The 27,555-nt window shown below is 40.1% G+C and overlaps 1 protein-coding gene and 1 non-coding gene across 5 annotated transcripts in view; one reads left to right on the plus strand and one right to left on the minus strand.

Annotated features, from left to right (window-relative positions):
• The window catches only part of PIGU (phosphatidylinositol glycan anchor biosynthesis class U), a 91,670-nt gene that overhangs the window by 29,956 nt on the left and 34,159 nt on the right, over nt 1–27,555 (minus strand). For 3 of the 4 annotated variants that reach the window (XM_081559831.1, XM_081559832.1, XM_081559829.1), the window contains 2 exons: nt 18,769–18,866; nt 622–776 (listed from right to left, as the gene is read on the minus strand). In XM_081559831.1, coding sequence (XP_081415957.1) covers nt 622–776; nt 18,769–18,866 — 253 coding nt within the window. The remainder of the gene's footprint in view (nt 1–621; nt 777–18,768; nt 18,867–27,555) is intronic. The other variant, XM_081559830.1, reaches the window with a different exon arrangement.
• LOC145533644 (U6 spliceosomal RNA) lies at nt 8,891–8,997 on the plus strand. The gene has a single exon (XR_014074224.1). It is a non-coding gene; the product is annotated as a U6 spliceosomal RNA (small nuclear RNA).

Raw genomic sequence — 27,555 nt, forward strand, 5'->3', positions numbered from 1 at the left:
TAGGGGTGGTGTCATCTGCATATCTGAGGTTACTGATATTTCTCCCGGCAATCTTGATTCCAGCTTGTGCTTCTTCCAGCCCAGCGTTTCTCATGATGTACTCTGCATATAAGTTAAATAAGCAGGGTGACAATACACAGCCTTGATGTACTCCTTTTCCTATTTGGAACCAGTCTGTTGTTCCATGTTCAGTTCTAACCATTGCTTCTAACATACTGCTAAAGGCTAGCAGGGGGGCACTCTTTCTGCCCCTTTCTGACATCTGTGTCAGAAGCTTTCTCTATCTCTTTTATACTTTAATAAAACTTTATTACACAAAAGCTCTGAGAGATCAAGCCTCATCACTGACCCCGGATTGAATTCCTCTCCTCTGGAGGCCAAGAATCCCGACGTCTTTCACAGCTCAGCAACAACTTTTCACTTACCCCAGACTTACTTAATCAGAACCTATGGAGGTGGGGCCCAGCAACCTGGGTGTTCAAGCCCTGCAGTGACTCTGGTGCACACCAATGTGAGGACCACTGCTCTAGATGTGGCCTCTGCTTGTTCTCCCTCTGATTCCAGATGGAGCTGTGAAAACTAAATCAGCTTCCAGAGTTTTCTAATGGAGGCATTACTTACATGAAGCCATAGACTGCAGGGATGAAATCCCAGGAACTGAGAAGGAAGAAGGAGAGGCAAACGACTACCACTAGACTTCCCACATACATCATGGCATACTCCCAAGAGAAGATCCAAAAGGCTTTGCTCTTCACTTTCACAGGTATGTACTGCCGCTAGGAGAGAAGGCAAAATGGTACACTTAAGGATCTCAAAGACAAAGAGCAGTTATGAGTCAACTTTAAGATCCTTCCAGCAAAAAAAACACAGGATACAGAATAGGTGAAAAATCTAAAGACTGAAAAGATATGCTAGGTAAAGTGAAGACGTTAGTCACTCAGTCATGTCTGACTCTTTGCAACCCCATGGACTGTAGTCTGCCAGGCTCCTCTGTCCATGGAATTCTCCAGGCAAGAATACTGGAGTGGGTAGCCATTCCCTTCCCCAGGGGATCTTCCTCAACCTGGGATCGAACCTAGGCTTCCCAACTTGCAGGCAGATTCTTTACCTTCTGAGCCTAGGTAAACACTAACCAAAAGAAAATTAGTTTGGTTATTGTTACCAGATAAAATAGACTTTAACATAAAAAGTATTGTAGAGATAAAGATGTTCTATCATGATAAAAGTTTCATCAGAAAGATATTATAGTTCTAAACTTGTATGTACCTAATAACACAATCTCAAAATATATAGAACAAACACAGACAGAGTCACAGACGAAAAATACACAAATCCACCATCAGGGATAACTGATAGATCTAATAGACAAAAATCAGTAATGGAATAGAAATATGAATAGCACACTTCATGAACTTGTTCACATATTACAAAACAAACACATTTATAATTCCATACATTGAGTCATATTTACAGTATTCTATTTATCAGAAGCAAGTCACTGGTTTTGATCATATTCAAAGGGATTGTGATTAACATTAGTACATAGAGATCATGGAGGCCACATTAAGATTATGTCCACCACAGTTAATTTAACACCTGAAAAATCAATTAATGTAACATCCTATACTAACAGATTAATATACTCAGATCAATTGCATTTCTATATACTTTAATGAGCAATCCAAAATTGAAATTAAGCAGACAATTCCATTCATTATAGTGTAAAAGAGAAAAAATACTTAAAAATAAAATTAACAAATATAAGTACAAGGTATGCACACTATAAAATATGTAATATATAAACTATAAAATATTGCTGATGGACATTAAAGATCCAAATAAACAAAGAAGTATTAAAAAATACATTTATATAAAACAGCATGCTTGGAGAATTCACATTCATTTAAAACATTTTGGGGATTAGTAAAAACTGACCACAGGGACTTCCCTGGTGGTCCAGTGGTGAAGAATCCACCTTGCAATGCAGGGGATGTGGGTTCAATCCCTGGTCAGGGAGCTAAGATTCCACATGCCACAGAGCATCTAAGCCTAAGCACTGCAACTACTGAGCCTGTTAGTCACAACTAGAGAGTCCATGTGCTGCAATGAAAGATCCTGCACAACACAACGAATGTCCCACACGCCACAACTAAGACCTGACACTGCTTAAAAAAAAAAAGACCACATACCTTAATCAGGCCACAAAGCAATATCAACAAACTTTAAATAAAGAATCTGTACCATACAGACCCCATTCTCTGACCATAATGTTAACTGGTCAAAATCATTAATAAAAAGATAATCTAAAAACACATTAGGAAAATTTTAAACACTTGTGTAAATAACTCAGGAGTCAAAGAAGGAATGATAATAGAAAGCTTTGATATTAGAAATTAATGGTTATGAAAATATCTTATGTAGGTAAAACAGTACTCTGAGGGAGACACAACCATATAAACTTTGTGTGTGTGTGTGTGTGGTTGCACAGCGTGGCTTATGAGATCTCAGTTCCCTGACCAAGGATTGAACCTGTGCCCTCCTGCAGTGGAAGCATGAAGTCCTAGCCACTGGACCACCAGGGAAATCCCCATATAAACTTATATTTGAATACAAGGCTGAAAATAAATAAACATCCATTTTAAGATTTTAGAAAAAGAACAGAATAAACTTCAAAAGAAGGAAGGAAATAATAAAGGTTAAGAGTAGAATCTGTGGAAACAGAAAACAAAGTTACGACACAGGCGTACTTCATTTTTTTTATTGCACTTTGGCTTACTGCACTTCATAGATTTCACAGATACTGTTTATCACAAACTGAAGGTCTGTGGCAACCCTATGGGCACCATTTATCCGAAAGCATTTGTTCACATTGTGTCTCTGTGTCACATTCAGCAATTCTTGCAACATTTCAAACTTTTTCATCATTATTATGTCTGTTACAGAGATCTGTGATCAGGGGTCTTTGATGTTACTATTGTAACTGTCTAAGTGAACAATGAACTATACACCCATACAAGATGTGAACTTAACTGATAAATGTTGTGTGTATTCTGATTGCTTTGCTCACCAACTGTTCCCATTTCTCTCCCTCTTCTCAGGCCTCCCTATTCCCCTGAGACATAACAATATCAAAATTAAGCCACCTAATAACCCTACGATGGCCTCTAAGTGTTCAAGTCAAAGGAAGTATTGCACGTTTCTTACTTAAAATCGAAAGTGAAAGCAGCTCAGTCGTGTCCGATTCTTTGCGAACCATGGACTGTATAGTCCATGGAATTCTCTAGGCCAGGATACTGAATTGGGTAGCCTTTCCCTTCTCCATGGGATCTTCCCAACCCAGGGATCGAACCCAGGTCTCCCGCACTGCAGGCGGATTCTTTACCAGCTGAGCCACAATCAAAAGGTACAAATAATTAAGGAAGGCACATCAAAAGCTGGGATAGGGTGAAAGCTAGGCCTCTTGCACCCAACAGTTAGTCAAGCTGTGTATCCAAAGGTAAAGTTCTTAAAAGGAATGAAAAGCACTATTCCAGTGAATACATGAATGATAAGAATGCAAAACAGTCTTACTGCTGATGTGGAGAAAGTTTTAGCAGTCTGGAGAGAAGATCAAACCAGCCACAACATTGCCTTAAGCCAAAGCATCATCCAGAGCAAGGCCCAACTCTCTTTAATTCTATGAAGGCTGAGAGAGGAGACAAACCTGTAGAAGAAAAGTTTGAAGCTAGCAGAGATTGATTGGTTCATGAAGTTTAAGGAGAGAAGTCCATCTCTGTAACATAAAAGTGCAAGGTGAAGCCACAAGTGTTGATGTAGAAGCTCCAACAAGTCATCCAGAAGATCTACCTAAGAGAATTAATGAAGGTAGCTACACTGAACAACAGATTTTCAGTGTAGACAAAACAGACTTACACTGCAGGAAGATGCCATCTAGGACATTCACAGTTGAGAAGAGAAGTCAATGCCTGGCTCCAAAGCTTCAAAGATCAGGTCAGTTCTCTTATTAGGGGCTAATGCAGCTGTTGACTAAGTTGAAGCCAACATCTACCATTCCTCAAATCCTAGGGTCCTTAAAAATATTTCTAAATTGACTTTGCAAACACTCTTTCTACAAATGGAAACACAAAGACTGGATGACAGCACATCTCTTTACAACATGGTTTACTGAATATTTTAAGCATACTGTTGAGACCTACTGCTCAGAAAAACAAAAGTTTCCTTTCAAAATATTACTGCTCATTGACAATGCACCTGGTCATCCAAGAGCTCAGATGGAGATGAACAAAGAGATTAATGTTCTTTTCATGCCTGCTAACACATATGCATGGGGCTTTCCTGGTAGTTGGTAAAGAATCTGCTTGCAATGCAGAAGATCCCGATTTGATTCCTGGGTCGGGAAGATCCACTGGAGAAGGGATAGGCTACTCACTCCAGTATCCTTGGGCTTCCCTGATGGCTCAGTTGGTAAAGAATCTGCCTGCAATGCAGGAGACCTGGGTTGGGAAGATCTCCTGGAGAAGAGAATGGCTACCTACTCCAGTATTCTGGCCTGGAGAATTCCTTGGACTGTATAGTCCATGGGTCGCAAACAGCTGGACACGACTGAGTGACTTTCACTTTCACCACACATCCATTTTGCATCCCATGGATCAAGGAGTCATTTCGACTTTCACATCTTATTATATAAGAAATACATTTTGCGGGCTTCCCTGGTGACTTAGTGGCAAAGAATCTGCCTGCCAATGCAAGAGACACAAGGGTTCAATCTCTGGTCCAGGAAGATGCCACATGCCATGAAGCAATTAATCCCATGTGCCACAACTACTGAGCCTGTACTCTAGAGCCCAGGAACTACAACTACTGAAGCCCGCACACCTAGAGCCTGTGCAGGCTCTAGGTGAAGAGAAGAGAAGATAAGCCACTGCAATAAGAAGCCTGAGCACCACAGTTAGAGAGAGATCCGCTAGCTGCAACTAGAGAAAAATCCACATAGCAATGAAGACCCAGCATAGCCAAAAATTAAAATAAGTAAATAAAATTACTTTAAAAAAAAGAAAAACATTTTGTAAGTCTATAGCTGCCACAGATAGTGATTTCTCTTTTGGATCTGGGCAAAGTTAATTGAAAACCATCTGGAAAGGATTCTAGATCAGTAAGAATATTCAAGATTCATGGGGAGGTCAAGATATCAAAATTGATAGGAGTCTCGAAGAAGCTGACTCCAGTCCTCATGGAGGACTTAGAGGCCTTCAGGTCTTCAGTAGAGAAAGTAACTGCAGAGGTGGTAGAAATAGAAAGACAACTAGAAGTGGAGCCTGAAGATGGGACTGAACTGCTGCAATCTCATGATAAAACTTGATCAGATAAGGAGTTGTTTCTCATGGATAAGCAAAGAAAGTGGTTTCTCAAGACTGAATCTACTTCTGGTGAAGATGCCGTGAAGCATACTGAAATGACAATAAAGACTTAGACTATTATGTAAACTTAGTTGATAAAGCAGTAGCAAGATTTGAGAGAATTGACTCCAATTTTGAAAGAAGTTCTACTGTGGATAAAATGTTATCAAACAACATTGCATGCTACCGAGTAATTGTTTGTGAAAGTACTAGTCAACTGATATTTGTTGGCAAACTTCATTCATTGTCTCATTTTAAAAAACTGTCAATTCACCCCCAGCTTCAGCAACCATAACCCTGATCAGTCTGCAGCCATCAACACCTTACATAGCAAAAAGACTGATTCACTGCAGGCTCTGATGACGGCTTGCATATTTTAGCAATAAAGATTTCTTTTTTTGGCCCATGCCGCAGCCTGTGGGATCTTAGTTTCCTGACCAGGGATAGAACCTGGGCCCTCTGCAACGGAAGCATGGAATCTTAACCACTGGACTGCCAAGGACATCTCAATGAAATATTTTTAAATTAAGATATGTACATGTTTTTAGACATAATGCTATCGTACTCTTAACAGACTACAGATAATATAAATATAACTTTTATTATATATTAGAAAATAAAAAAATTCATATAACTTGATATATTGTGATATCCATTTTCCTGCATTTGTCTGAAACCAAACCTAAAACATCTAAGGACTCAATAAGCCAAAAGTCAGCTCTTAGAAATGACTAATGAGACTGATTAGTCTCTGATAAGATAGATCAAAGAAAAGAAACAACAAATAAACACTATAGGAATGTAAAAGGAGACATATCTATGGCTGCACCAGGATTAATAAATAAAATACTAAAAAATATGCTAATAATGGGCACTTCCCTGGAGGCACAGTGGATAAGAATCCACTTGCCAATGCAGGGGACATGGGTTTGATCCCTGGTCCAAGAAGATTCCACATTCTGCGGAGCAGCTAAACCTGTGTGCTACAACTACTGAGCCCATGCTCTAGAGCCTGTGCTCCACAACAAAAGAAGCCGCCGCAATGAGAAGCCCGAGCACCACCTCAATAAAGAGTAGCCCCCTCTCCCTGAAACTAGAGGAAGCCTGTGCTCAGCAACGAAGACCCAGCACAGCCAAAAATAGTAAATAAAAATTATTTTTAAAGTATGCAAATGTATTTAAAAACAGGCAAAATAGACACAGTCTATGGAAATATAAATAATTCAAATGGTTCACTTAAAATGCTGGTGTTGTTAAAAAAAAAAGGTAGAGATAAAGGAAATGACAATGACCCTTGACTAGATCTTGAACCCCACGTCTCCCCCAAAATGCTGTAAGTCATGAATAAACTGGGGAATTTGAATGTATACATTAGATAATATTAATCTTTGAAAGCTAATCTTGGGTGTGCTAATAGTACCATGATTACATAGAAGAATGCTCTAGTTCTTAAGAGTTAGTTATTGACTGAGTATTTAGGACTGATATGTCTTGTTTGTAACTTCCCTGCAAACAGGTCAGGGGACAAAAAACAAAAGGAAAAGAAATCTATACATCTACAAAGAGTTATACAAATGGTAACTAGAGAATTCAAAAATAAAGGTTCTTTATTACAATGTCTTACAAATTTCCTGAAAGCATGAAATAAAAAATTGGGGGAAAAAAAACTCAAGAAGAAATATTTGAATGGCCCTGTAACCATTTACGAAAATGAATTAGTAATGAAATTTTTTCCCATTAAAAAAAAAGAGCAGGCCAAGCCAGTTTTACAGGAAAATTCTACCAACATTCAAGAAGCAGGTGATTCTAATCTTACATTAACACTTTCACAGCAAATATAACCTTGCTACTAAAGTCAACTACCAACACCAAAGCAAAAATGCTAAGTGCAATATTGTCTAATTCAGCAACACATGAAAACAATTACCATAATGTTGTATTATGACTAGGTTGGGTTTATTATAAAAATTTAAGGTTAGTTAAGATAAGGAAAGCTATTGATAATGTTTCACAAACAGCTTCAACAACTAGGATCAGTATCTAGATACATGCAACAACTACTCATGATAAAAATAACAAACAATAAGATAATTCAGTGAAGTTAGCAGGGTATACAACTAACATACAAACAGCTATGGTAATCATTTTGTAATGTATAGAAATATCGAATCACTATGCTGTGGGCCAGGGATTAACATAGTGTTGTAGGTCAATTATACTTCAAAAACAAACAAAAAAGCAAACTCATAGCAAAAGAGATCAGATTGTGGTCACCAGAGTGGGGAATAGGGAAGGGAGAATTGGATGAAGGTAGTCAAAAGGTACAAATTTCCAGTTATAAGATAAATAAGTCCTACGGATGTAATGTACAACATGATAAATATAATTAACACTGCTGGATGTTGTATAAGAAAGTTGTTAAGGGAGTAAATCTTAAAAGTTCTCATCACAAGGGAAAAAAATTTTTTTCTTTTGTATCTGTACGAGATGATGATGTTTACTAAACGTATTGTGGTAATCATTTCATGATCTATGCAATTCAATCTCTGTACTGTATACCTTAAACATATGGTGCTACACATTTAACTACTTTAAGCATGCAATTCAGTGGCCATTTTGGTTATTACTCATAGGTTATTGACAGTTGCCTTGAAAAAAGTTTCAGGTGTGTAAGGGTTAGCTCCTCCTCTAGAATCTCACCACAAAGAAAGCAAGTTTCAGCCTAGATTCTGGCACACTTAGCAACATTTATTAAACAAATACCCATTAGCAAGTAAGCACACAACAGTTCACACAAACTACTGTAGAAGGCTGATTAAGTCCCAGCTCTCTCCCCTATCAGTTCTTCCAATCACCACTTGCAAGAAAGGTTCAGTCAAGGCAGAAGTGACAATATCCCAGAGACAAGGTTCGGTTGCCCTTAAGGTCACATTAGGTAACCAGAAGTCTAAGAGAAAGCTAGACACAGGATCAGTTAGGAACTAAGCCTCAGGCACCATCTCCAATGGAAGAAGTTACAGATTTTCCTAGATTCTTATTTCCTCTTCATGCAAATATAGGAAGTATCTATAATGTTTTAGTCCATTCCACTTCTTTTGAATATTTCGATTTCACCAAGGAGTGCCTACTTCTGATATTCAACTAATCTCACCAAGAAAAATCGAATCTGCTTCTGACATTAACTGTGCTGTCATCAGCAAAGGTGCAGCTCAAGCTATGGAAGCACGGATGGCAGCCACCTGTGGAGCATGGCCTTTCTGATGCAAAGCTAGTCAAGTACCACAGCGCATGGATGCTTCTTCAAAGTAACTCACTGCCCCTAAAGTTAAGGCTGAAACTAACTGGCCTATGTATAATGTCAGATGGCCTATGCAGAAGTATTTTAAGACAAGTTATAAAGACATCATACATAACTCCATGGTAATGACTTTAAGGAGAATGGGAAGTCAGTCAAGAGAACAGAGATAACATTAGTGTTAAAAAGAGAGGAAAGGGTGCTCACTTCGGCAGCACATATACTAAAATTGGAATGATACAGAGAAGATTAGCATGGCCCCTGCGCAAGGATGACACGCAAATTCATGAAGCGTTCCATATTTTTTAAGAGACACAGATGCATAGAACAATTTTATGGACTCTGAGGGAGAAGGTGAGGGTGGGACGTTCTGGGAGAATAGCATTGAAACATGTATATTATCATATGTGAAACAGAACACCATTCCATGTTCGATGCATGAGACAAAGACTCAGGGCCGGGGCAATGGGATGACCCAGAGGGATGGGATGGGGAGGGAGGTGGGTGGGGGGTCCAGGAAGGGGAACACATGTAAACCCATGGCTGATTCATGTCAATGTATGGCAAAAACTATTACAATATTGTAAAGTAATTAGCCCCCAACTAAAATAAATAAATTTATAAAAAAAATAATAATAAAATAAAATAAAAATAAAAATTAAAAAAAAGAGAGGAAAGGAAACAGATCAACCCTATGGCTGCTCTCTAAGCTTGCACACACGCAGCTCTACTTTTTTTTTAATGCAGGATATTAGTCCCCCACCCCTGCCAGGTATCAAATCCCTGTGTCCCCTGCAATGGGAACTCAGAGTCCTAACCACTGGGTTACTCTTACCTTAAAACTGCGCTGTCCCCTAGTCACATGTGATTATTTAAATTAATGGAAATTAAAATTAAAAATTCAGTTTCTCAGTCTCACTAGCACACTGCAGGTGTTCAATTGCCACATGAGGCTCCTGACTACTATATTGACAGTATACAGATATACAATATATCCATCAACACAAAAGGTTCTATTGACAATGCTGCACCATAAGAACAAAGTTTTAAGAAACTAGCACATTTATGAGGATGGAAAATAATTCAACAAAGAGGAGGCATACATAGACACATTTTAAAGAGGAAGCCACCTAGGTTCTGAGTTCCCTTCTAGACTTCTATCTGCCTTTGATAATTTTGATCTTTCTCTTCTTCCTGAAAAATACTGCCATCTAGACTAGAAGGAACAAAGGGAGGGAGGAAAGAAACCACAACCCATGGAAGAAAAAAAAACAAAACAAACGAAAACTCTTCCTACCTGCTAAATGACATTTAAAAAGAAATAAGCTGGGAAGTGAGACTGCCATGAAGAACTGAATCACGTAGACTGTTCAAAGTGGCTCTCTTTGTAGACCTCCGAAGCATATACCCAAGATATGAGGCTTTTCTAACTTGGTGAATCCCATGAGAGCCTCCCAGTTTTTGCTTGCTACCATGTTCTAAGTGTGTTATTGGACCTAAAGTGCTATTGTTGTTAAGAGTAGGAAATGATCCCCCCCTCACCCCTGGCAAATCTGTGATTATGTATACTAAATTTTAGGTATAATTTTTAAGACTTGGTCTTAGAATCAGGTTTGCTTTAGGGAACAGAGCTCTGAAAATATAATGTGGAATATTTACTGAGTCTATTTATAAAAACTTGCCTCGATTAAAGATTAAGTAATCTTTTAGAACTACTTCTATTACATTAAAGCAAGGCATACCTGAAATTTTTGAAAAAAGAAACTCAGGCAATCCTTTGATGGCTTATTTATAAAGACTCCAGCCAAACTTAATCCACTACAAATTTCTCAGTGAACAAATGAGCATTCCTTTTACCCACCTATCTTGCTCAGTAGCAAATGCTAACTTAAAGTGAAAAGTACATAAGTAGGAAGGGTTGGAAGGGTGGTCACCTAAACATTCTGATCAACTTTTTAAAATTTTTCATTGTAAAAGTAAAATACAAAATACATAAAACCAATATAGAATTTAGTGAATGATTATCAAGCAAACGTTCATGAGGCCAAGAGAGACAGAGACTTCATGTCACTCCCCAAGTCTCTCTCTGTGCCCTGTCCCAGCCAGAATCCTCTCTTCCCTGAAAAGTAACCATTTTTCCTGGTTTTTATACTACTCACTTCCTTGCATTTCTTAACAGCTTTCCATCTAACTGTGCATTCTTTTATACTTTAATCTTACTCATTAAAAAAACAGTTGTATCAAAATTTTAAATTTAAGTACAGTTGATTTATAATATTGTGCTAGTTTTAGGTGTACATCATAGTGATTCAGTATTTCTGCAGATTATATTCCATTATAGGTTATTACAAGATATTAAGTATAATTCCCTGTGCTATACAGTATATCTTTGTTGCTTATCTATTTTAAATATAGTAGTTCGTATCTGTTAATCTCATGCCCTTAATTTGTCCCTCCCCACTTCCCTCTTCCCCTTTAGTAACCACAAGTTTGTCTTCTATTATCTGTGGGTCTGTTTCTGTTTTGCATATACATTCATTTGTATTATTTTTTTAGATTCCACAGGAGTCTTTGGCAGTTTCCTTGTTTTCTGATAACACAATGTTCCAGGATCATCCCGCACACTTCCTGCCCTCAACCTAGAGTCAGCCATTTCTCTAAGAAACCCTAGTTTCTTTCAGGGGCTAAAAATAGTAAGATTACAATCTGAGCACCAAGGATAATCACTGATACTGGGTTGGTCATTGTTTCTAGATCTTTCAGTGAATATAAACACACACACTCAAATACCTAGAGGAGCCAGGCATGTAACAAATGAGTGAAGTGTAATAGAGATGAAGAATATGGATTGTGGAAAACTAAAGAGGTAAACTAAAAGCCAGATCTTCCAATTTTTCAAAAGGAGCCAGAAATATACATTTTTAACATGAATTTTAAAAATCCTGACAATGAATAATATAATTAAACACTAAGGTTACATAAAACACATCTGAGGGACAGATGTGGTCCATGGGCTATGTGTACCTTCAACCTGAAAAATTAAACCAGTGTGTCATTATATCCCAGAAGTCACATCGTTGCTAACACGTAAAAATATTTAGAGAAGTAAGAGAATTCTCAGATTGCTTCAGGTAAAGCCAAACTATAACAAGGAAGGGGAGAAATGTATAATTATTGCCCTCCCCATCAACTCTCTAAAGTACTAGGGAGAAAGGCATTTTTCTATACAGAAACTATTTTCTTTCTAGGACATGGTGAAAAAAGGAAAAAGTCAGTTATCAGAAAAAACAAAACTCTCAAAGAGAAGTGAAATCTAACAAAAGTCTTCTAAGCTCTTGGAATCTCAGGCTGAGACCCAGGAGATGTATTTTACATGAATAGGTATATTAGAGGCAATAAAACTGGTAAAAAGTTTATTGTAAATGCATGATCAACCCCTTACCCTCATTTTTACCTGTTCCAAAAAGAAAGGAAGCTAAGAGCACTGCCACCTCTGCCTTGGTCACCCTCCTGGAAGCAGGAGAATGAACAGAAACTGGCTGGGAAAGGAGGAGTAAGAGGTGAAAATTCTAAATAAGTCCCTGCAGAAAGCCTGGGGAAGTGCCCTGTTATCAAGAAAGACCTGGTTGGGTTTGGTTTCTTTAGTACAAGCTAGGGCCGTGTGACCTGCTCCAAGCTCCAGAAATATAGAAATCAGAGGGTTAATTTTTCAGTTCAAAGACAAGAGAGGTCAGATTGCATGCATGCATGCTCAGTGGCTCAGTCGTGTCTGACTCTGCGTCTCCATGAACTGTAGCCTGCCACGCTCCTGTCCATGGGATTTTTCAGGCAAGAATACTGGAGTGGGGTTGCTATTTCCGCCTCCAGGGGTCAGATCAGATTAAAGCAAAAACCATAAGAACACTCAGAAGGTTATTTCACCCTGATTTCTGTTATACCCTTTCAAAGAAAATAAGGATCTCAAACGCTCTAAGGAATCCCAAGCAAAAGGAAGGAAGGGAATAGAAACTTCCCTGACTGCACCAGGAACCTCCCTCGGCTTCACAGTTTCAGCCTTGAGGTCCTGTGCACTTGGCCCATCCTTTACTGCAGCCTCTTGGTCCTGGGCACTCCAGGGCTGTTTTCTTCTGCATGCGATCAGAGCATAACATTTTAAGCTTTTCTCTAATTTGGAAACTAGGCCCTAAGCCAAGGTCAGAGGAAGAGCAAAGTTGGAGGAAGGGACCAGATGGGCTCAAACTACCATTCTCAGAAGTGACTCACTAGGGAGCCAGCTGCAGCATCCCCTGCCTTTCATCATGAAGCCTCTCTGCATCTAATGTAGGAAAGAGAAAAACAGCTTTGCCTCTGGCATTGATCAGACATGAGCATGTCTGCCACCTGCCTCTTGTACCCTCTAGAAATACGACCAGCAGGATGGAGGCAGATTTTCAGTGTCAAAGGGGTAATTTCAAACTAATGCTTACATTTCCTTTGACTCTAAAAAATGAATTATTTTCTCTTCCCCCTGTGCTGTGCTTAGTCACTCAGTCGCTCAGTCATGTCTGACTCTTGCGACCCCATAGACTGTAGCCTGCTACCCTCCTCTGTCCATGGGGATTCTCCAGGCAAGAATACTGGAGTGAGTTGCCATGACCCTCCTCCAGGGGATCCTCCTAACCCAGGGATCGAACCCAGGTCTCCCTCATTGTAGGTGGATTCTTTACTGTCTGAGCCACCAGGGAAGCCCAAGAATACTGCAGTGGGTAGCCTATCCCTTCTCCAGGGGATCTTTCGGACCCAGGAATCGAATCGGGGTCTCCTGCATTGCAGGCGGATTCCTGAGCTACCCAGGAAGCCCTCTCTTCCCCCATCACCTCACATATTTCCACACTGGTGGCCATGTCCTTTCTAAGAACATTTAAATACTAATAACCATAACTAATATCTATTGAACTTATGTCATACTCTGTTCTACATACTAGACATGTAGTAACCCTTTGCAGTAGCTACTACTGTATTATCGCCATTTTACAGATGAGGAAACTGAGACATACAGAAGTTAAGCAGTCACTTCCCAGGGTCACACAGCTTATCAGAAGCCAAGCCAAGCCTGTATTCTAATGTCTCTCCCTTGCATTATAAAATTCTCACACAGAAAAGTTGAAAAAATAATACAATACTCAACCATATGGCTGTCATCTAGATTAAATATTAATACCCTGCTATATATAAACTTTTTTGTGTGTATGAATTTTCTATACATGACATTTCTCCCCCAAATATTCCTACATATAGCTTCTAAAAATAACGACATGCTCCTATATACTACAATACTCTTCTCAATCCAAGAAGTCAACAATTTCCTAGAATCATCTAATATCTAATCTATCTTCAAAAATATTCTGAATATCCTCCAAACATCCTTTGTAACTGTTTTTCCCAAACCAGAGTTCAATCAAGACTCACCCATTTCAGTCAATTACTGTCTCTTTCATCTAGAACAGTCCCTTCACTTTTTCTTTTTTATGACATTGACTTTTTGAAGAGATGTAGACCAGCTATCTTATCGATTGTCCTATATATTGGTTGGTTGGTTATTTCCTTCCATTGTTTAAATGATAGTATCATTTAACTTGTGCTTCTGCTCTTGTACTTCCTAAAAATCAGAAGTCATATTTAAAGGCTTAATGAAAGTTAACATTCTGGGTAAAAATACCTTGGAGTTGATGCTGTGTGCTCGGAACTGATCACATCATGAAGCACATCATGTCAAGCTGTTTCACCATAAGTGATGCTGAGCTGGATTACCTGGTTAAGGTGGTGACTGCCAGAGCACTCCTTTGTAAAGATTCAATTTTCCCTTTGCTTTTAGCCAATAATTTAGAGGTAGGAGGAGGTACTATTTTGGCACTACGAAAATGCAAATACTCTGTTCTCCAAAAAATCTTTCATCTAATGATTTTAGCATCCAATGATGATCTTTGCTAGATTTAATCATTTCACTGATGATTACCCATTCTAGCCTTCCTTCTGCAGTTATAAGCTGGCCGTTTTCTGTAAAGAACTTTCCTTCATTAACTAGGGAAGAATGATAGCTCATTTTAAAAAGAAAGGGTAACTGCTTAGCTTTTTCTTCTAAAGTATTGATTTTCAGAGTAAAAAAATTTATAAAAGAGCCATATTTAATGATGGCACATGCATTTTTTTCTCTTCCCCCCTTTTCTGAGCATCACTAGAGACACAACGACTTTTATTTAGTGTTTTACAATTACTTGCAGTAACTATTCTTTTGATGCTCAGAATATAATAAATTTAGTCACTTTTTAAAAATTATTATTAAAACAAACAACTCAATCAAAAACTGGGCAGAAGACCTAAACAGACATTTCCCCAAAGAAGATGTACAGATGGCTAATAAATACATGAAGAGATGCTCAACACTGCTCACTATTCATTCAGTTCAGTCGCTCAGTCGTGTCTGACTCTTTGCGACCCCAAGAATCACAGCACACCAGGCCACCCTGTCCATCACCAACTCCCGAAGTTCACCCAAACTCATGTCCATCGAGTCGGTGATACCATCCGGCCATCTCATCCTCTGTCGTCCCCTTCTCCTCCTGGCCCCAATCCTTCCCAGCATCAGGGTCTCTTCCAATGAGTCAACTCCACATGAGGTGGCCAAAGTATTGGAGTGTCAGCTTCAACATCAGTCCTTCTAATGAACACCCAGGACTGATCTCCTTTAGGATGGACTGGTTGGATCTCCTTGCAGTCCAAGGGACTCTCAAGAGTCTTCTCCAACACCACAGTTCAAAAGCATCAATTCTTCGGCGCTCAGCTTTCTTCACAGTCCAACTCTCACATCCATACATGACTACTGGAAAAACCATAGCCTTGACTAGATGATTACTCAGCCATAAAAATGAATAGATTTGAGTCAGTTCTAGTGAGGTGGATGAACCAAGAGCCTGTATATGGTAACATATACATTACCATATGTAAAATAGATAGCCAGTGGGAATTTGCTGTATGACGCAGGGAGCTCAAACCCTTGCTCTGTGACAACCAAGAGGGGGTGGGATGGGGTGGGAGATGGGAAGGAGGTTCAAGAGGGAGGAGACATGTGTATACCTATGGGTGATTCATGTCGATATATGGCAGAAACCAACACAACATTGCAAAGCAATTATCCTCCAATTAAAAATAAATAAATAATAATTAATATTACTTTTATTTACTTGGCCATGTGGGTCTTAGTTGCAGCATGTGGGATCTAGTTCCCTGACAAGGGACTGAACTGGGGTCCCCTGCATTGGGAGTGTAAAGTCTTAACCACTGGACCACCAAAGGAAGTTCCCCATTAGTCTTCAATACTATTTTGCTCTCCACCCATTAAGATGTACCAATCGAGCCTGTGCTCTTATATTCATGACATAATCTCTCCTAGATGGATGTATGTGTCTATAGAGGGCTTTAAAAACTCTAGAAAAATATAACCTCAAGAGCAGATGTATCACTTTCCTGTGGTTATGAAATCCAATTCAATTTAGGGGGATGAAAGGATTTTTAAGACCATCAGGTCTAGCTACCCATATGATGCTTATAGCTTTGCTACAGCTCCTCACTATATGGCCATTCAGTATGTAGCCTAAACAAACTGATCCACAGGAACTCAACTCACTTGAGGCATCCCAGGCTGTCCTGGATCTGCCTTATCCTGGGCTGCTTATGGTTCCCACTCATTAGTTCTAGGGTCTTGCCTTGGAGCCTACAGATCTCTGTGAAACTCACACCTAAAGATAATTTCTTCTTCTGTTCCCTCCCTCACATTTAAACAAGTGGGTTTATTTCCCGGATGTGACTGGATTGATTTTTCAAATGTACTACTATGCCTCACAAGGCCCTACTGCCTTTCAAGGCCATTTCATATACTTGTATAAAAACACATAAATATAGTAGGTGTAATTTCTACATAAATGGGTCCTGTAGTTTATTTCACTCTTTCCAGTCCTGTTCACCACATATACACAGCTGCCACACAGCCAATTCTACCTCCTAGAATTCTGCATCTAGTCCCTCATCTCTCCATTTCCTGTGACACGGATCTGGACCCCTAGTCAAACCCTCTGACTCGACCTAAACGATGGCCAAACCCTTCCCAACCTCAGCTCATCCTCACTCCAATCCACAACCCAGGCTGCTGCCAGAGCTGTCTCTCTGCAGGACTTCCTGCTCGGCAACCTTTATTAATGGCTTTTTATCTGCAGAGTCTCCCAGAGTGTCTAGCATACTGACTCCGGATGCTCAGTCCGTATTGGTGGAGGGAGGGGCTGAACAAAGTGACTGGTTGAATAGCTGGATTTCATGACTCAGCCGCACTGTCCATTGTTGTCAGGACAGAATTTCCTTGAGTTTTAAATAAGAGCTATTTTATATAACGTAGTATTTAGTATTTGGCTTAACAAGCCACTTAAAATTTTTTGGTCAGTTCATGTGTCTGAGTAAATATATGTTTATAGTATTAATTTGATAAATAGTTGTACAGAAATTCTGGTTGCATGCATTCTTCGTGGTACTCAGACTTTCTAAAGAATAAACTGTAAATATGAAGCAAGAAAGGAAATACCAACAACATACTGTTATGTAGGAAGATGTCTGCTTTCTACAAGAATCTAGAAAGCAAGTCAAAGTAAAATAACTTCACAGTATGACGATATAGCTATTAAACTAGCAATCATAAATCGAATTTGAAAAGCCAGTGCTGGTGGCCTGGGAGGAAGTGGTTCACTGTAGACACTGATGGTGGCCCCACAGATTGGCTCCAGATTTCTGGTGAGCACTGTGGTCTTGCATAAAAAAACTATAAAATTTCCCACACTTTTGGTGCCAAAGATTTAGCTGGAAGAACACACCTTAAGGAAATTAAATGTCTATACTACTTATATTAGTGACAACTAGGGCAGCTCTCAAATTCCCCAAATAGGAGAAAGACTAAGCTAACCATGTGCCACTGTACACATCAGCCAAAAGATACATGATGAAGTCACTTAAAATGACAAGCACACATGGCCTATTTCAATAAATGGAGGTACACATTCAGTTTCAGCAACAGTTGCACAGAAATTTTATAATCAAGAACAAGGGTTCTGAAAGCAGACATTTCTTGGTTTGAATCACAGCATGGCCCTCCATACCCTTTCATGAAACATTTCCTTCTAAGAATGGATTTGGACCTGTAAGCAGCTACTTGCTCTTGAGGAGATGTGTATATTCTTATTTGAGTAGAAAAGACAGATGGTTAGAGAGCAGACTCTGCCCAAGCTCACATCTCAGCAGTCACTTGCTGGCCATGAGACCTCAGGCAAGTGATTAAACTGCCATACATTCTAGCTGCAATGTTTGTGTCTAATATCATTACTAGTAGATGAATATACAGCTTATAATATGACCTACCTGTTAAAGCTCTTCTGTGGTTGAAATGAGATGATGCCTGGAGAGTGCTCAGCATAGTAACTAACATGTAGTAAGTTCTCAGTAAATATTAGCAGTTTGCATTCTTTAACTACTGATCTTCCACTATGGTCCAGGCATTGCATCAGGTACACCCACAACATTAAATTCATGCAAGAAACTTACAAAGGCAGTGTTGTTATACAAAAAAAAGTTAAAGAAATGGGCTCAGAGAAGGATCTGTGAGTATTAGGCAAAAAAAAAAAAAAAAGAATGAAAGAATCCCAATTACAAACATAAAAATGAAATGCACTGATACATTTGCAATGATCTGTATAATTAGAACATAATGATCATTGGGGGTTCCCTGGTGGCTCAGATAAAGAATCTGCCTGCAATGCAGGAGACCTGGGTTCGATCCCTGGGTCAGGAAGATCCCCTGGAGAAGGGAATGGCTACCCAGGGGGTTCACTTTGTTTAAAGTTAGTCAGGTTTCTTTGTGTTTTCAAGGAGAAGCAAGCAAATGTGAACTGGGGACCCAGTCCCACAGCCTTTATTGTGCCATGCCCTTCTTTCCCCTAAGCAAGGACCATGCTGTGTATTAAATGTCACCTGAGTGTCGGCTTCTGACCAGCAAGTGCTTACCTGGAGGAGATAGAGGAGTCCTGGGACAAACAAGGTGAGTGGGTACAGAGACTGGTACGTTGCTAAGGCAAGAAAGATAGCACTGAGGAAGGCACTACCTGTAAAAAGAAATAAATACATGGACTAATCCAGGCACATCGATTAAGATTCAATTCAGCCAGTCCCCCCAAATAAGAAACTTCCCATAACTGCTGTCAAATAATCTGTCAAATGTCTCCTGGTGCCTAAGATGCATGCAAACTCACAAGACTGAGAGCTTCTCGGCTTAATTTCTAATGAAAGGAAACCAAGAAAGTCAAACCCACTTACCTTTAGCAACATCACAGGTATATTTCTTATAAAATCTGCAGACCCAGAAAGATTTTACAAAACTTCAGCTCAAAGATGAATAAAAAGATCTAGTCTGTTAACACCCATGTCCTATTTAACTAAACAGTTTATTAAGCTTACAATTATTGCTTATGAGATTCAGAGCTGTGAAACCTATACTTTTTTGGGGGGAGTCACACTGGGCAGCATGCAGGACCTTTGTTCCCCAATCAGGGATCAAACCCAGACCCCCTCAGTGGAAGCACAGAGCCCTAACCACTGAATCACCAGGGAAGTCCCTGAAACCTATACTTTTGATTGTTGTAACACTTCATCACTATTTTTATAATATCCTTTCCTTTTGTACTCTCTTTTGGTCATACGCTTTTTATTTTTTCAAATTAAAATATATTTATCTTTATTAATAATGTACCTATTCTCTACATAAAATAGGCCACTATGGAATTACTAAATATGATGTTATAAAGAATTTTCAATGACATGGAGAGATACTTTATAACATTCTGTTAATGGAAGATCATAAAAGAGATATATGCTATAACCTCTTTAAAAAAAAAAAACAAAACATAAATATATTTTTAAAAAACCTAAATGGCTAGGCCACAAATTTCACAGTGTTCTCCTCTGGGTGGTTGGATTATGGTGATTTTTCATTTTTGCTTCTCTAAACTCCCTATAAGGATCCTTTGTTTTTGTCTTAAGAAAAAAACTGATATCTTATCTCCCAAGGCAACAGAAATGAAAGCAAAAATAAACAAATAGGACCTAATCAAATTTATAAGCTTTTGTACAGCAAAGGAAATCATAAACAAAACAAAAAGACAACCTACAGACTGGGAGAAAATATTTCTAAATGATACAACTGACAAGGGATTAATTTCTAAAATATATAAACAGCTCACACAATTCAATAAGAAAAAAACAAAACCCAATCAAAAAATGAGCAGAAGACTTAAACAGACATTTCTCCAAAGACATACAAATGACCAACAAACACAAGATGTTCAACATCACTAATTATTAGAGAAATGCAAATCAAAACTACAATGAGGTACCACCTCACACTGGTCAGAGGACCATCATTAAAAAGTCTACAAATAACAATTGCTGGAGAGGGTGTGGAAAAAAGGGAACCCTCCTACACTGTTGGTGGAAATGTTAAGTTGGTGCCGCCACTATGGAAAACAGTATGGAGGTTCCTTAAAAAACTAAAAAATAGAGTTGCCATATAATCCAAAAATCCCACTTCTGGGTGTATATCTGGAGGAAATTCTAATTCAAAAAGATATATGCACTCCAATATTCATAGCAGCACTATTTACAGGACATAGAAACAACCTAAATGTCCACCAACAGGTAAATAAATAAAGAAGATGTGGTATATATACTCAACAGAATACTACTTAGCCATAAAAAAGAATGAAATAATGCCATTTGCAGCAACATGGATGGACCAAGAGATTATCATACTAAGTGAAGTTAAAAAGACAAACACCATATGATATCATTTATATGTGGAATCTAAAATATGACACAAATGAACTTATTTATGAAACAGAAACAGACTCACAGACATAGAAAACAAACTTACTGTTACCAAAGAGGGAAAGGGGATGACAGAGGGTTAAGTTAGGAGTTTGAGATTAGCAGATACAAACTACAACATTGTAAATCAATTATACTTCAGTTTAAAAAAAACTAGATGGACGTAAGAAAAAAACTGATAGATATTTTTAAAAACCAAATAGTTATTCCCTTCCAGATGGTTTAAGATAAAGGAGTACCCTAAAATCAAGGCTAGAGATACCTAGTTTACCACAGAGATTCTAGAGTGGCCCAGAAATCAGTAGAGATCAATTGATAGTCCAAGGCTGGTATCTATAATGATAATATTTCATCAAATAATGGTGCTCATGGTCACTCTTATTAGTGTGGGGTCAACTTTTACTGAAAAAAACAGACATCCTCTCAAAAGTGTTTCATAAAAGAAGGAACTATTCACTCTACTCAGTCCAGGGAATTTTACCCTCTCCCAACTCAGCTCCAGATATAAACAGAAGGAGCTGTTCCATAGGACTTTTCTGCCCACTAATGTGGTCTATGCATAGTGGTTTGACTTGCGTTTTTCTTTTTTTTATGATGGTACACAAGTGAAAAGCATTCAGCTGAAACCATACTTCTAATTTTTAATTTTCTTTTCCCCCAGATTAGTGATGGTGGGCAGCAGCAGCTGCAGCTCCCAGTCAATCACTCAATCTCAAGGTTAAACAATCAACACACTTGCATCCATTCAACTATTCTGCTTTTCACTTTCAGCACAGATTCAATAAATTGCATGAATATTCAACATTTTATTATAAAATAGGCTTTGTGTTGGATGATTTTGCTTGCCCAACTGTAGGCTCATGTAGGTGTTCTGAGCACATTTAAGGTAGGCTAGGTTAAACTAAGCTATAATGTTCAGTAGGGGAGGTGTACTCAATGTAGCTTTGACTTAGGATATGTTCAACCTGTGATGGGTTTACTGGGACATAACTTCATTATAAATCAAGGAAGATCTATACTTGGAACATCTAAGAGCCACCTTGGAAGAGGGAGGGTTATGAAAGCGACTACTTCACCAGAGAGTGATAGAGAAAATAACTTTGGGTGCTCCACACTTCAAGCCAACAAAACTCACCAGCTGAAAACAATTCCTGGTTGAAAGAAAGTGGAAAGAAGGCAAAGAAAGGAGGAAACTGGAAATAAAACACCAAGGACAGAACTCTATGGAATGGGCTATCTCACCATGTTGACTAATGCCAGCGTGATGGCCTGTATCCACGGTACTTGTAAACATGACTGAGTAGGGACAGATCGTGCCCAGTCAAGCTATGTTACCAGCAGAGGCCCCCACACACCTACAACCAGAACCGGGTCAGTTCTAAGATAGGGAGATGGTGGTGGTGGGCAAGGTGCTATTTTGGAGTCCAACAGCTAGGGGGGACTCAGAATTCCTTGACCAGGGCAAAAAAGGTGAAAGATATTTTGTGGGAAACCAGCAAAGAGAGGGGGAAAGCTGGAATGAACTTTTTGAAAAAAAAAAAAATTAGCTGTGTCAGGTCTTAGCTGCAGCATGCAGGATCTTGCGTTGCGGCAAACGGCTTCTCTCTCGCTGCAGAGCATTATCGGCTCAGTAGTTGCGGTGCGCGGGCTTAGCTGCCCCTCGGCATGTGGGATCTTAGTTCTCTGACCAGGGATAGAACCTGTGTCCCCTGCACTGGAAGGTGTATTCTTAACCACTGGACCGCCAAGGAAGTCCCAAGAACTTTAAAATTTAACACTGTTTTCTACAGAGATTAATGGCCATGGGAGTGAGAAGAGCCCCAGGTGTCTGTTAACAGAGGAGGGGTAATGGTTCAACTCCATTCTTACAAATGTGGAGAAAACAAACACATGGCTTTCACCCCTCTCTCCGGCAAGAGACTCCAGGGAGTGAAAGAAACAAAGCCACCTTCTGCCCTAAGCACCTGAGATCAGTCATTATTTGTCTGGAGCAGCTAACTATTTATAAGGCCCAAGAGAGAAGAAACTGCTCCGAGCTAAAGAATGGATTTGTGAGTTTTAGAATACTTGCTTCCAAGATCAGGAAGAAGCAGTCTTTCTCCTTGGATGAAATCATTAGGAAGGAAAAATCTGTTCCTTCTGCTAGTCCCTCTACCAGTATGTGGCATCAGCAGCTCTCTGGACATGGCAGCTCTTCTTCAACCCTCCTGCTCTCACAATCTTTCCACCAGTCACCACGCCCTGCTGACCCACCTCTGGAATTTCCATCGCTGCAATCCGCAATCTCATCTTCTCTCACCAGTTTTTAGCAGGTTCTTCTTCTCAGTGGTCTCCCCACCTCCCTCTCATCCAATCCATCCTCCACAGAAGTACCAGAAGGAAACTTCTAAAAGTTTAGATTGTGACAAGCCCCTCTTGAAAGACTTCTCAGGGTTCTATTTCATATATCAGATTATGTCCAAATTCTAGCAGCAAACAAGACCCTTCACTGAGAACTTTCCTGGTGGTCCAGTGGCTAAGACTCCGCACTCCCAATGCAGGGGGCTCAGGTTCGATCCCTGGTCAGAGAACTAGATCCCACATGCCCCAACTAAGAGTTTCCATGCTGCAAGTAAAGATCCCACATGTAGCCACGAAGATCGAAGATCCTGTGCACCGCGACTAAGTCCTGGCACAGCCAAATAATTAATTAACTGATTTTTAAAAAGACCCTTCAACTATCTGGGTCTTATTTCCCGAGCTTCACTCTCACCATCTCCTACACATCCTCTGTTCTTCAGCTACACTGGATCATTCCCCAGTGTCTAAAAACATCATGCCCTTTCATTCTTCTGTGTCTATTCTCAGGCTATTTCTTAGCTGTCCTTCCCTGTCCTCCTCCTAGTAGAGACCCATCCTTTAGTGACCAGTTGAAATGTTACTTCCTCTATGAGGCCTAAGCAGAGATGCTAATGATAGTCAAGTATAGCTACCATTTACTGATCACTTACTAGGGGCTAGGCACCTATCCTCTGTATGTCAAAGCTCTTTAGGTGAAGAAACCAAGGTACAGAAACAAAGGTAATGTATCACGTTAAGTAATGGGATCACTCAGCAGATTCCAGTGCCCATTTTCTTACTCATTCAACACTCTCATTCAGTACTGACACTCTTCTAATAACTTGCTAATATTTCTCTCTCATTTGTCTGTGAGTTAATCAAAGGCAATAAACCTCTCTTAACTTAGAATCCCTAGCATCTTAGCACAATACCTCGCCCACGTGGTGAATGAATGAATATCATTCAGTGATACATGTGAAATCCTTTTTATTTTTGTAATTATCTTGTTTTTATTTGGCTGCACTGTGCAGCTTGTGGGATTTTAGCTCCTGGACCAGGGATCAAATCCACGCCCTCCGCAGTGAAAGTGCCAAGGCCTAACCACTGGACCACCAGGGAGTTCCTCTGAAAACTTTAAAAATCTTAGGAGAAAATCAATTTTCTTTTTTTTAAAATTGAGATATAATTGACATGTAACACTACATAAGTTTTAGATGTACAACATAATGATTTGATATTTCTACATATTGTGAAATGATCACCTTAAGTCTGATTGAGACCTATGTTCTTAAGAAAGGAAAACTTATGAAGTATAAAATACAGAGTAATGAAACATGTAGTGTTAGTCATTCGGTCATGTCCGACTCTTTGCGATCCCATGGACTGTAGCTCTCCAGGCTCCTCTGTCCACAGAATTCTCCAGGCAAGAATAGTGGAGTGGGTTGCCATTCCCTTCTCCAGGGGATCTTCCCTGGTACCCAGGGATCAAACCCAGGTCTCCTGCATTGCAGGCAGATTCTTTACCATCTAAGCCATAAGCCGCTTACCATAGATTCTGACATTTAAATAAAACAGACCCTGCAGAATAGCAGTTGAGGACCTGTGGCAGGCAGCCAGCACAGAGGATGTGGAGCAAACTATTAGTAGACTGAGGCCTCTGGTCTGGGGGCAGAAACGTGGTCCTGCAATAGTCAGGAGCCTGGTGTGTGGGAGGCTAGGGCATGTGTGGATGGGGCATATGCACAGTCTGAGCAACTGTGAGGGGGGAGTGTGGAGGCACATGAGAGACTCAGATAGGGCTGACATGGTTTTTATAAAAAAAACTAGAAGAGGCGAGAAGAGTGAATTAGAAAGGCAGGAGGATGGTATGTGCTTGGGACAGGGTCAGGAAAGATAAAAATAAAAGGTGTCTTCAAATATTTTAGACACTCTTAAGAGTCCCTTGGATTGCAAGGAGATCAAACCAGTCAATCCTAAAAGAAATCAACCCTGAATATTCATTGGAAGGACTGATGCTGAAGCTCCAATCCTTTGGCCACCTGATGCAAAGAGCCAACTCACTGGAAAAGACCCTGATGCTGGGAAAGATTGAAGGCAGGAGAAGAGGGCTGCAGAGGGTGAGATGGTTGGATGGCATCACTGACTCAACAGACGTGAGTTTGAGCAAACTCTGGGAGACAGTGAAGGACAGGGAAGGCTGGTGTGCTGCAGTCCATGGGGTCACAAAGAATCAGACACAACTCAGAGACAGAACAATAACAACAATACAATATGCAAACATTTCTGGAGCCCAGTTCTATGCCAAGCCTGTGCTGAGTGCAGAAGGCTGATGACTCAGATAGTTTCTGTCCACAGGGAGCTCCCAGGAAACAATGACAAAATATGGGAGGAAAGTACGATGGAAGTATTCAGAACCCATCAGGAGAAGGTGACACCTGAGTTTTGCACAATGAGTAGGTGAGGCCTGGCAGTCCAAGGGAACAGCAATTGCACAGGCAGGAGGGTAGGGAAAGAATGGTGTGCTGGGTGTGGAGGGATGAGGACTGTAATTAGCTCAACATGGCAAAAACAGAGTTGGAAGGAGTGGCTGGAAGAGGGTGCAAAAGGGACTTTTGTGAATGTTGGTAACATCCTGTTTCTTAATGTGCTGGTTACTCATCATCTTGTGAAAATTCACTCAACTGTACACTAATGATTTGTGCTCTTTTCTGTATATATGTTGTACTTCAACAAAAAGTTATAATCTAAGAAGTCTCAGCAAGGGACTTCCTTGGTGGTCCAGTGCTTAAGACCCTGCTTCCAATGCAAGGGGCGGGGGGGGGGGTTCAATCCCTAGTCGGAGAACTAAGACCCCATGTGCCACGCAGTGTGGCCAAAAAAGTCTCAGCAAGCAAGCAGGTAGGGGTCAGATCAAGGAAGGCTTAGCTTGCACAATCATTCAAGAACATATCCACAAGCCTGGGCATGGTATCTCAAATAATAACGAAGTGGCAGCCTCATTTGGGCAAGAGCTAGGGCATCCTGCTCGTCTAACCAGGAGAAACTATACCAAGAAGACTGAATTTTACCAAAAAAAGATATAATTGCTACCATTTATCTGCTAGAATGGCCCAGATACTCAGGCACTAGGTTTTCTGTCCAGCTCTAGTCTTTGGCCTTATCATAAAAATATTAAAGTAAATTAGTCAACTGTATATGTGCACTGGCTACAGGAAATTTCATTACCTAGCCAATCGAGCTTTGACTGTGTTTTCCAAGCCTCTATTTGTTTCAGCGTGGAGGCCAAAAACAAGCCTTGGCAAGACCTGGGCTAACACTCTGCCTCCAGGGATTGTACTTTGAAGGGATCTAGGCCTGGGTCGGGGGCAGAGCTATAGGACAGTGCAGGAATGTCGATGAGGTGGGGCTGTGGGGGCTGGTTCAAGATGTGGAATTCAAGTAGAATGAGCAGAGACTGGGACACAGACAGTGACCTGTACTAGAATAGGCAGTGGGACAGACTGGAATGTGGTCAAAAGGACTGAGGTCCCACAGGACACTCAGAAGAGGAAGTTGCACTAGAAGTTGCACTAGAGCCTGAACAGCAAGCAAGACAACTGGGCAGGAGGAGGGGCTGGGGCTTGGCTCAGGGTTCCAGCCTCCTCACCCAGTATTCTTTCTACAGTGCAGGCTTTCTCAGAGTGGTCCATCCATATTAGTGATGATGATAACGATAATTCACTGAGCATATATTCTGTTCCAACCTCGACTATAAGCACTTTAAACCTATTAAGTCATTTAGTCCTTCCAATAATTCCATGAAGTGGGTACTATTTCTATCCCCCTTTTACAGATAAGTCAACTGAAGGACAGAGATGTTATTTGCCAAGGGTTACCAAACTGGTGAACAGTAACAGAATATGAACCAAGACAGTCACATTCCAGCACCCCTAGTCTTTAACTGCGTCACTATGCTACCTTCTTGACCTCAGCCCATGACTGTATCATCACCATCACAACAAACAGAGCAACTATTTGTCCATTGGGTTTTTGTTTCTTGTTTATTCCTCCACTAATCCATGAGGCTGATCTAATCTGTGTGATCAAACTCAAGCTCTAGAGGCTGTGTGATTTGCCTGAGGCCTCAGCACTGGTAACTAAAACAAGCAGGTTTCAAAGTTGGGTTGATCTGACAAAATCCCAGGCTGGTTCATCCTAGGGTGAAAAGGTTACCCAGAGGAACCACATATGGAAGTGATGGGACTTCCATATGGACTCAGGATCACCACTCTGCCATGTTCTTCCAGGGCTCCAGGAAGAGAACCTCTCATTTTAACCTTCTCCCAGTCCTTTTCAGAAGACTCAGGGAGACCCTGTCTATCCTGAGGGGTCTTTTAAATAGGAAGATAATATTAAGAGTAACAATCAGCACCACCATTACTGAGCATCCAGTACCTGCCCCTACACTACACTGTTTCACATTACCATCTCATTCATTTTTTATGTTCCCTTTATGCAGTAGAGATTGTTTCAGTCCCCATGTTATAGACAAGGAAACTGAGGCCCCAAACAGTTAAGTCATTTGCTTAAGGTGATATTGTCAGGAAGGGCTGG

Source organism: Giraffa tippelskirchi, chromosome 13 (assembly GCF_054371585.1).
Source record: "Giraffa tippelskirchi isolate mGirTip1 chromosome 13, T2T-mGirTip1v1.2.pri, whole genome shotgun sequence".
Taxonomy (NCBI): Eukaryota; Metazoa; Chordata; class Mammalia; order Artiodactyla; family Giraffidae; genus Giraffa; species Giraffa tippelskirchi.